Source organism: Metopolophium dirhodum, chromosome 5 (genome assembly GCF_019925205.1).
Source record: "Metopolophium dirhodum isolate CAU chromosome 5, ASM1992520v1, whole genome shotgun sequence".
Taxonomy (NCBI): domain Eukaryota; kingdom Metazoa; phylum Arthropoda; class Insecta; order Hemiptera; family Aphididae; genus Metopolophium; species Metopolophium dirhodum.
In genome coordinates this window covers 27,677,195-27,688,650 of record NC_083564.1, presented here as the reverse complement: position 1 = coordinate 27,688,650, position 11,456 = coordinate 27,677,195, and the positions used below count along the sequence as shown (strand labels likewise).

The following is an 11,456-nucleotide window of genomic DNA, read 5'->3' as shown; positions in this document are numbered from 1 at the left end:
TTACTCAACAGATAAAATTTTATTGATAGTAAAGTACCCAAAGTACCAACTATATTCACTTTCCTATCAGAAAAGTTACTATTGAAGAGAATCCAAGCATTTTTACTGTCCTAAAAGGTGATGACAGACACAAAAATAAAAAATAAATAAAAAAATAAAAAAAATAAAAAAAAACACACATCATTGTAAAATCAATACATTCATCGCTTCGCTCAGAATCTAAAAACTTGGATATATAAAAACATTTTTTAATGAATTATGAATGTTTAACTAAAAATAATTTGCAAATTTCTGATATTTTGATGCATTTTATCAAAATTCTAACTTCAGACACTCATAAGTCATTACAAATGATTGTGAATTTACGCTCAACTTTATTTTTAATCATACTAATAACAACTTATGACTTTATGATAGGGTTGCCATACGTCCCGGTTTGGCCGGGACAGTACTGGTTTTGAGTATGACGTCCCGGTGTTCCGATAAGGGTCCCGCCACACCATGCGTTTTGGCGGGTCCGGGTAAAACGCATCCGGTCGACCGGAACAACAACTTGCATAGTTTCTAATCATAGGTGCTATATTAGAGCGTTTTGTCGGGACCGGTCGATTCCTGCCGCTGACCGACCGCATCATGTTGCGGTCGGGCGGGAAACGAATCGACAGGACAAGTCATCAAAACACATTATTTTAAATCGTGTATGCCACACTGTGCGTTTTGGCCGCTGCGTTTTTTGAATATTTTACCTAGACATATTTTTTAAATATTTATATTTTGAAAAATGGTTTTTGATACCGATAAATTTATATCATGTGTACAAAATAACCCTTCCATATGGAAAATTGGATCCAAAGATTATATGGATAAGCATATAAGACAAAAAAGTTGGAACACGATTGGTGAGTACATGTTTGAAGATTGGAGTGAGCTTGAAGAACATGCAAAAGAAAGTAAAGGTAAGTATTCTAAGTTATATTTTATATTTATTATACTGTTTACAATTATTATATTATTATATCATGTAGATATAAATTAAATTATTGAATACATTTTTAAATTTAAAAATAATTTTATTCTAGAACTTATATTTTTATTTAAAAATCAAATCATGTCGTATTGAAAATCTACTGCTCCTGGGCCCATAAAGTAGTTGGCAAAGTAATCCCTCACTTCAATTCCATGCGAACGAGTCCCTGTTCCACGAGCTTCAATATCTTCTAAGTTGTGCGTTTCAGAATCTTCATAATTTATACCATCTCTTTTACGAACGAAGTTGTGCAGTATGCAACATGCTTTTATAATGTCGTCCGTAAAATCTGGCTCCACCTGGATAGCCGTATGTAAAACACGCCATTTATTCGCGAGGACTCCAAAGGCACATTCGACTGTGCGCCTTGCTCTGGATAATCGGTAGTTGAACACTCTTCGAGAATCAGTAAGGTTACGTCCAGGGTACGGTCTAAGTAAATTTGAATGTAAAGCAAACGCTTCATCTCCAATAAACACATACGGTTGTGGATTGGTACTTGTATTTGGTAAAGTAACTGGTTCTGGTATGTTCAATTTACCTTCATATAATTGTTTACCAAATGCACACTCCTTGAACACATTGGAGTCCCCTTCACGACCATATGAACCCACATCGATTACAACGAAATTCAAATTTGCATCAACTATTGCCATCAAAACGATAGAGAAATACTTCTTATAATTAAAGTAGAACGAACCGGAGTTGTTAGGATTTCTACACCTTATATGTTTTCCGTCTATTGCTCCTAGACAATTTGGAAAATTTGTTTTAGTATAAAATATATTTGATATTTCCACCCAATCTTCTTTAGTCGGTTTAGGCATCTCTTTTGAATTTAAAGTTGACCATATCACTTTACAAGTGTCTTTTACGATCACTCCAATCGTACTTCTTCCCACACAAAAATCAAATTTTAATGCAGCGAAGCACGTACCAGTTGATAAATATCTAATAAACAAAAAATACATAATTAATAAATACATTTTGATGAATAATTTTTTTTTAGTTTTTACATCCTGAGCGTAACAATGAACGTATTGATTTTACAATGTGTTTGTTTTTTTAATTTTATTTTTTGTGTCTTTGTACACGATAAGATGTCGAAATAATGATTCGATATTTTCAACTTTAGTATCTTTTCCGATGGGATAGTGAATCTTGTTGGTACATACAGTCGAAATTAAAAATTCCCAGTAGTTTTCAAAAGCATGAGGAGAAAAAAAATTAGAAAAAACGGTTTTCAAAAAAATTAATTTTGGTTTTTGGTTTTACTCTGTTGATACATGGCATTTTTATTGAGTGTTTTTATTAGCATATTCTATACAACATAACATTTTTAAAAATATTTTGACTTATTTTGAGCTATTGACGGTCATTTTTAGTTTTTTATTCTATAATTAATATCAATAAAATTTTTTTTGTTGGGTCAACAAGCGTGCAAATGTAATACAACACTCCTGATATATTTTTACAATAGCAATTGAAAAATATTAAAATACATAGGCACAATTTTTTTTATAAGCATTTAGACTTAGAATTTTGACAAAATTAATCAAATTTAAAATTTAATAATTATTTTGTAGTTAAAAATTTATAAAATGTTCAACATTTTTTCGAAGGATTGTAAATTTTAAACAAGGTTTCACGGAAATATCCAGTTTTATACTGATTTGATTAATTATTTATATTTTATAATATTATAAATTAATATTATTATAGTGACCGATCTGAAAGCTAAATGGAGACATATTAGAGACCACTATTCAAAATTTATGAATCAGGGTAAAAGTGGTGATAGTGCTAAAAGAAAAAATTATGTATACGCAGAATCACTGACGTTCTTGCAGCACATAATTAAAAAAAGAAGGTAATTATATTAATAAAGATATTTATTACAAACATATTCATAATGCAATCTAAACTCGACAATTTTAGATTTTTAAAAATACGCTGAAATCCAAAAATAATTTTTTGAATTTGAGTCCAAAAAATCACAGTTTTTGTTAAAAATTACTAAAAAATGTATTCCCCAAGACCAGACCACTGCACTGTGATACATTTTGTACATACTATTTTTTTAATAAATATTTCCGGTTACGCCTCTGCAGAGTAGTTAGTTTTATCTGATATGAAATTAATATCAGAAATTATAAAATCTAGTTCATAACAAAAAATATTCATGAAAATGTACATCACTAGTAATGGCAACTAGATGAATTATTATTTATTTGCTCATAGGACGACAGGTAATTTCAATGAAAGTGTACAAGAAGAAGGAGAAAATACCGGTGGAGAAGATTCATCCTACGAGCTGGTTTTAGATAATGAAATTATGCCACCTCAATTCGACACATATTCAACTCCAAAAAGTAAAAAACAAAATAATTCCAAGGTACAAAAGATGACACCATTTCAAAAAGAGTTACTAAGCAATTTAGCTACTTCTGAAGATGATGTAACCTCTGATCCTGATAAGGCATTTTTATATTCCTTATTACCCGATTATAAAAGACTAAACTATAATCAAAAAACAGATTTTCGTCTTATGACTCTACAATATTTTAGGAACGTATCATTAGGATCTAATCAACTACAATCAACTCCGCCATATTTTAACATTAATCAAAACACTAGTCAGAATGTCCCTATCCCAACTCAATATTCAAATGTATGTCCTTCGTTCAATCCCGGCCTGGGGAACAATCAAAATCATAATCTTATACCACAACCCTTGCCAATATATTCATCTGATTTCAATCCAAATGCTCAACATCCCACACCATATCCTAAAAGCTCATATACTTATATATCTGATCAGTCCCAACAACCTACTACTAGTGGAGATTTGTTTGAAAAATTTTAATAGTATGATACATAATTAAAGTTTAAATTATACTTATTGCAATAAGGTGCGTCATTTAAATTTTAAATTCAAACATGACCTTTTTTAATTTTTTTTATAAATATTAAAGTAACAAGGTTTGTTATACTTACAGTAAAATATTATATGGTGTTTATAATGTATTAATGACATTAAAAAGTATGTAATTTTTAATTTTGTAAGAACATGAAATTGTTTCATTTTTTTTATATTTTTTAATTAAATAACGAAGATTGTTATGTTTTAATGTTATTTATACCATACTGTTAAATATTATTTGATCTTTGAATAAAAATAAAGTATTACATTTTTTTTCTTATACCTAATATACTGTTTGTCTTTGTATTTTCATAACCTAATACGGAAATTATGTTAAAAAATAAAAATAATTATTTTTAATTTTTGATAACTACTTATAGGTGATTAGTGATAACTTATTAATTATTAATAGTCATATATAATATATATCACGTTGAAGATCTTAACTTTTATACGTAATATAAAAAAATAAACTTACCTTAAAGTAATTGATAGACGTTCCTCAGCAGATATCGGATTACGAAATTCTGTGGTATTTTTCGTTATATGTGGCCGTAGAGTTTTTAGCAACTCATCAAAACTTGAAATCGACATACGGTAATACTCGAAGAATTTATCAGGATATTGTCTAATATTTTCAAAAAATGTCGTAAACTGGCCTATTTTCTCACGATCCGCATTTAGTGGGTGTACCCAATACCTTCGTTTTGCTTTTGGTGGATCTAATAAGCCTAATGCTTCAGCTACAGCAACAACTTTAGTATTTTGACGATTCATTTAATCTATATTTAAATGTATTTAATATGAACTAATTAATAATAAAATATTATATAACTACGATTTAATACATTTATAAAATACAAGTATACTTACTTATGTAATGTTCAAAAAATAAATAAAAAAATGTAATTATTTTGACACACTTTAATTAGGTACCTATTAAAAAATTATACTCGTACCTATAACGTTATAACTGATAAAGTAATATAATAAAATAATTCTGCATAAATTACGTAAGTAATCTAGGTCTAACTCAGAGAGCGTAGGGATGTTGAATGTAATGAAATTATTGGTCGTAGGTTTTTGACGAATTTGGGGACTAGTGGTGGCGTTTGGAACTTGGAATGCAGTGGCGGGAACGTTTTTAAGAACAAAAACGCATAGATGTGACATAGGCAAAATCATCCGGTCTAAACGCATCCGGTTTACCCGGACCTGCTAAAACGCATGATGTGGCGGGACCCTAATGTGTTTCGGGACAACATATTGTCCCGGAATGAGACTTTAATTAATATTTGTCTTTTATTAGACATTTGATGAAAAAAAGTAACAAGTAAGATTTAAGATAATTATGAACAAATATAAAAGGTATAGTTATAAAATAACAAGTTGAATAATTGACAAAATCTATTTTAAATTATTTTCCCGACTCTGTGACGTACGTTCGTCATATTTCAGTTGCGTCGACCGTCACGATAATATGTTTAGTTATCGCTAAACGGATCAACCATTTATTATTTAATATTATGTCAATTGTAGTGAACTAATCAGTTAGAGACTTAGTGTTGACCATAGTCTGTGTTTGCCGTACGGTATTTCGTGAAAACAGTGCGATATGGCCCCAAAACGTCTATGTAAATTTAACGAAACACTTCAAAGTGAATTTAATTTTATTAAAAAAGTTAAAGCAGATAATGACTATGACGTTTATTGTACAATTTGTTCAAGTTCGTTTTCGGTTAGCCATGGTGGTTGATCTGACATAAATGATCATCTCAAAACAAAAAAACATAGAACATGCAAACATGCTACCAATAGCTCGGCACGTACATTTTTTACTCCATTAAAAGCAGACGAAAATGCGTTAAAACTTGCGTCTAAAGAAGTTACATTTGTTTACCATACAATTGACCATAGTCAAAGTTTCAACTCTATGATTTGTACTTCTGAATTAATCAGAAAAATGTTTGATGAAAAAAAATTTACTGCTGCCCGTACAAAAACTAGAGATATTGCAGTAAACGTTTTTGCACCGTATGCTGTAGTGTTAATGAAAACCGAATTAGAAAAAGCTAAATTTGTTTCAATTCTTGTAGACGCATCAAATCATAAAGCTATTAAGTTAGTTCCTGTAATTGTTCGACCACTGCAGGCGTAAAAAACAAAATTCTTGAATTTTCCAATTTACCTGGAGAAACTGCAGAATTAATACATAATCATATTATAAAAGTTGTTAATAATTTTGATCTTAAAAACAAAATCATCAGTTTTTCTGCCGACAATACAAATACGAATTTTGGAGGAATTCTTAAACAGGGTAAAAATAACGTTTTTATCAAGTTGAAAAAATCATTAGATCGTAATAATATACTTGGTATGGGATGTTTTGCACACATAATTCATAACGCTATACAACAAGCTGCAGATTCACTCCCAATTGATGTCGAAAGCGTTGTTTGCAAAATATATTGATACTTTCATATCTATACTGTTCGTGTAGAAAGTCTAAAAGAGTTCTGTGATTTTGCAGATGTACAATATAATGATTTGTTATCGCATTCCAAAACTAGGTGGCTTTCATTATATCCAGCTATAGACAGAATTATATCTATTTATAGTGGGTTAAAATCGTATTTTTTGTCCCAAAATACATGTCCAACTGACCAACTGTTCTAAAATGTTTTTTTTTTGAAAATGAAACTTCTTTTTTGTGGTTCAAATTTGTATCATGCCAACTTAAGACTATTACTAGTTACATTAAGAAAATTGAGAGCCAAATTTTATCAGCTATTGAAATTCTGATGCTTGTTGAAAATTTATTAAATATAATTAAGAATAAAAGGGAAGAAAAATGTTTGACAACTGAAGTTGAAAACTTATTGGAAGCAATTGAAGAAGAAGGACACATAACTAAACGAGATTTTGACAGTAAATGTGATCGTTTTTATGAAATCTGCTATAATTACATTTACAATTGGTCTGAATCGAACAATCATAATTCCGGATTAAAGGACTTGTTATGGGTGACACTCATTCCAAAAACAATTGTCACATGGAGTAATGCAAAGAATTCAATACGATTATTAACTACAACTTGTAATACTATTTGTATTGACGAAAATAATTTTTTTAATCAATTTAAAATGTTCGAAAAATATTTCAAAGAACAAAGTGAAGAATGCCATAACATATCACTCGAAGAACGTTGGTTATCAGCATTTAAACATTTTATAGAACATAATATAGAATTTGATTGTCTATTAATAGTTGTTGAATTTTTTTTCTCATTACCTGGTTCAAATGCAGCAGTGGAACGTGTGTTTTCATTAATGAATAGCACATGGACAAAATCGCAATAAATTGGATATAACCACCGTTGAGGCTTCGTTAATAATTAAAACAAGTTTTGATAACATGTCTTGTTGTCAATTTTATGAGTCAATATTTGCCAACAAAACATTGCTTCAAAAAAAACATAGTTCAGCCAAGTATCAAACAACACAAACTTTTATACCGACGGAGAACACATCGGACACAGATAAAAATTGTGTATTTTATTATGACATAATACATTGTATTCTTTAATTTTTAAAGCGTCAAATATTATTATCTATATAATATGTATTAAAAATTATATTGTATAATCAGAAATCAATAAAAAAAAAAAAAAGAAGAAAAAAAGTTTGTCCCGGTTTTTGCTAAATAAAATATGGTAACCCTACTTTATGAGGAACCTTGTATTGCATTTTAAAGTTTTTTTGATCGATCGAAAAAAATGTTATCGACAATAATTAAATAAAAAGTAAAAACTAATAAAAATCGAAAATTTCTTATGCCTATAAATGAGTTAAAATAAGTTAAAATATTTATTTTATTTTATTGCGCCCGGTGCCGAAGCCATTTTGTCCTCAAAATACACTCTGCGGGAATAACGATGCTGCCTTGTAGAACCAACCAAATTCCATAATTTTTTTTCTAATTGCTAGAGGGAAATATTCTACAGTCCGCATCGATCTCTGTTTTTCAATATTTTATTCTCAAACTTTATAATATAACTAAACAAATACAAGATAAAAAGCATTTTTTACAATTTTTTTAATACAATGGAGGACAGTGATAGAACCTTTAAAGTTCTGGGTAATGCTAAAGGCCAAATGGGTATCATAAAAATAATATCTCTGCTGTGCGCAATTTACTTGGTGCTTAGAATTTTAGAAATGTATACCTGAAATGTATTGGGCGCAATTTATATTTTTTTCCCTTCGTTGAACGCAATTTACATTTGTCCTTTATTTTTTATCAATGTATTTATCTATCATTTTATAGATAAAAGAGTTCTATATCATGTTATGATAAAAATAATAAATTCATTCAAATAAGATTGAATTGCACAACAATATACGATTATGAAGCATACAATTAATTCATCTACTTGTAATTTATTTTAATACGAGATTTTTTTTTTTTTCTTATTAGTTAACCCGTGGAAACTTAGGCCATTGGGTGGTTTGGCCACTGTGGGGGAGGGTACTGTAAGGTGTGAACACGTGTGTGTGTGTGTTGTTTTTGACAGATTTTCAAGTGGGCACCCGTAGCATAGAATATTAATAATAATATTCTATGCCCGTAGGTATCTGCTATGCCCGGGTGGGGGATGGCGGCACTTGTTCTCCGGACACCGTGACTTGCCCGAAGAAAAATGCCGCCCGCGGCCGAGGTATCGAACCAGCGCCGACGCCTTAGTCTGCTCGGCCGACGACCACTCCGTCTCACAATACACGATTTGTTAAAGATATTAATATTATATTAGGTACCTACCTAAATTGAGAACAACTCTTTTCTAATCTGGACCATAATTGTGTACCTACCTATGTAATTTAAGCAGTTCAAAATAAAACGTATGTCTCTTGATTTAAATACGTAATTTTTTTAATTAATTATCATGTATTTTTTTTTTTGTAGGTTATTTACTATTAATTTATAGATTATTTAGGTACTTGAAAACTTTTCTCTATATTTTGAAAAATTTAACGTATCTAATACTTAACACATTATACCTATATTCTTATTTTAATTCTCGATACCTACCTATGTTTATTTGATTGTACTCACATGAACTCACTGTCACCTTCAGCACAGCCTTTGGCTTTAAAGGTGTTCTAACAATAGTTATGAATTTTGTATGAGTAAATCTTGTAAATATTGCTTGTTGTAGAAATTAATAAATTATTATTATATTTTTATTATTAAAACAATTGTAGTTGGGGGGTAGCGAAGGGGGTGCATCCCCCCACAACCACCAAATCCCTAAAATTGTTTTTGTATTATGTATATGTATGCAATATGCATACAATATATTGGATCCAATTTTTTCTTTTTTATGTTTCTGGTGCTTAACATGCTTTTACGTATTATAATTTATAATGTTACATTTTAGGCAGGTTAGTCGTACCTAAGTATAAAGACAATTTTGTGCCCTGCCCCGGTGCCCCCCCCCCCCCCCATGGTTAGGTTATCATCAAACATTTCTGGATCCACCCCTGGTAAATATGGTATTGCATTCTAAACAGTGTTAGGTAAATTACTTTTAAAAAGTAATGAAATTACGTTACTCGTTACTTCAAATATTTTTATTGAAACTATATTTGCGTTACCTAAAATTATTTTTATCACGTTACATTACTTTTTCATTAATAAAGTAGGTACCGCGTTACAAATAACGTTACTTTTTTGTATCATTTTTTTTTTAACCATATTCAATTATTATGTATATATTTTACAATCATAGACTTAGTGATAATAGACCTATTATAATATTATGTACTAATGTACAATCATCTCACCTATATGGCTATATAATATGGTTATATGGTTATATGGCTATAATATGGTCATAAGTCATAAATCATAATTAATTTTTATTAAATTTTATTTTTAAACCGAACTCTTTTCTTTCTGCTAATAAAGTGATAACATTTATTCCTGGAATGTTTGGTAATACTGTTAACTATTATCGGAATCAAAAATAAATATAATTGATTTTAAATTTTTCTGGGATATCCTATCGGCTTCTTTTTGTAGGTAATACATTCAAAACTATTATTTTAATAACGTGGAAAATAATGCGTTACTTCATGAAAATTATTTTTCAAATGTAATTTTGTTATAATTGCGTTACTTTAAGTGAAATGTAATGAAATTACTGCTGCGTTACTGAAAAAGTAATTGCGTTACAATAATTTGTAATTTGCGTTACGTTCAGTAGCGGCTCGTGAGTAAATATTCTGGGGAGACTTAAATTATATAACATAAATTCCATATAACAACGAACAAGAAAAACCTTTTTATTGAAAACATTAATTATATTAATACTTCAATTAATATTTAGTTAATATTTTTAACATAATTTAATACTAAATTTGTTTATAAACTAATTCAATTCTGTGATCTTTTTTATCTGCAAACTCATCAATAACACTGTCTACAAAAGTTGGATCCTTTGCCATATCACCCAGTATTCTGTTTATCACAACCAGTAGGCCATGGAAATTTATCATACCAACTCTTTTGAAATTGTCTAATATATTTACCGTCTTGACATGTTAATAATAAATGAGGAGTTGGACGATTTTAAGGCGAGTTTAATTTGATTTTTTGTTCGTATGTTAAAGCATTAAAACCACTGGTTAGTAAAAATTCTATTAAATTTATTTTTGCATTTTAAAATAAGAACAAATGCTAAAATGCTTATAAAAATGTAAAAAATAATAAATATTAGACGGATATACGTATAATAATTTTAAAAAAAATTAATAAACCGTGAATAAAACGTCTAAAACTAGTAAAACTAATTAAACACGACGCAGCGGGCACATCAATTACTGTCGTGAAGACGTGAACCCAGGTTCAATAGCGTCTATGATACGCAGCTTATTCTCCCCTGCTCCCTCCAACCAACCAGCCATGCCAATTACATGTTACGATTGCAATTTGCAACTGACAGGCTTCAGTTTCATTGAACCGGCGACCGTCGTAATGATCCGTAATGACTAAGGTCTAAGATAGTATTTCTATCTAGATAACTATTAAGGGGATTCCATACCGTGATTTTCTGTTTTTGTCTAACACACGCGCGACATAGGATTTTTGACGGATTCTTTGCCAGACATATCAATATTGATCCAATGAAGCGATAAGAATTCTGAAAACAGATTTGAATTTGACGTCAAGTCTACTTGAAATCGACTTTCCCACATTTTTGATACTATCCCCCAAATTCTAAAAAATGTCATATTCAAAAAGAGTATTTAAAAATTCTGGTAATTCAAATTTTTGGGGAAGTTAAAATCAAAAATGTGGGAAAGTCGTTTTCAAGTAGACTTGCTGAAATTTTCAAATCTGTTTTCAGAAATCTTATCACTTCAATAAATCAATTGGAATGTTTGGCAAAAAACACGTCTAAAATACTAGGTCGAATCCGATATCGTTTTCGATTTTGTGACTTTC

The 11,456-nt window shown here is 29.8% G+C and overlaps 2 protein-coding genes across 3 annotated transcripts; one reads left to right on the top strand and one right to left on the bottom strand.

Annotated features, from left to right (window-relative positions):
• Positions 1–521: 521 nt before the first annotated feature.
• LOC132944931 (uncharacterized) lies at positions 522–4,401 on the top strand. Its single transcript, XM_061014492.1, has 3 exons — positions 522–956; positions 2,750–2,897; positions 3,269–4,401. The coding sequence occupies exons 1-3, from the start codon at positions 782–784 to the stop codon at positions 3,891–3,893; spliced, it is 948 nt and encodes a 315-aa protein (XP_060870475.1). The 5' UTR covers positions 522–781; the 3' UTR covers positions 3,894–4,401.
• On the bottom strand, positions 839–5,180 carry LOC132944930 (uncharacterized). 2 transcript variants are annotated; one of them, XM_061014490.1, is made up of 3 exons: positions 4,824–5,180; positions 4,429–4,732; positions 840–1,978 (listed from the first exon to the last, which is right to left on the bottom strand). In XM_061014490.1, the coding sequence occupies exons 2-3, from the start codon at positions 4,725–4,727 to the stop codon at positions 1,102–1,104; spliced, it is 1,176 nt and encodes a 391-aa protein (XP_060870473.1). In that variant the 5' UTR covers positions 4,728–4,732; positions 4,824–5,180; the 3' UTR covers positions 840–1,101. The 2 variants fall into 2 exon arrangements, with proteins under 2 accessions (XP_060870474.1, XP_060870473.1); XM_061014491.1 differs by lacking the exon at positions 4,824–5,180 and having other exon boundaries at positions 839–1,978; positions 4,429–4,815.
• Between the last annotated feature and the right edge of the window lie 6,276 nt (positions 5,181–11,456).

Bases quoted from the DNA above. Each gene is read 5' to 3' on its own strand.
- LOC132944931 (XM_061014492.1), top strand. From the start codon at position 782: ATGGTTTTTGATACCGATAAATTTATATCATGTGTACAAAATAACCCT. The intron at 957-2,749 runs GTAAGTATTCTA...ATATTATTATAG, and splicing joins ACATGCAAAAGAAAGTAAAG to TGACCGATCTGAAAGCTAAA. The intron at 2,898-3,268 runs GTAATTATATTA...ATTTGCTCATAG, and splicing joins CACATAATTAAAAAAAGAAG to GACGACAGGTAATTTCAATG.
- LOC132944930 (XM_061014490.1), bottom strand. From the start codon at position 4,727: ATGAATCGTCAAAATACTAAAGTTGTTGCTGTAGCTGAAGCATTAGGC. The intron at 1,979-4,428 runs GTAAGTTTATTT...TTTGTTTATTAG, and splicing joins CGTCTATCAATTACTTTAAG to ATATTTATCAACTGGTACGT.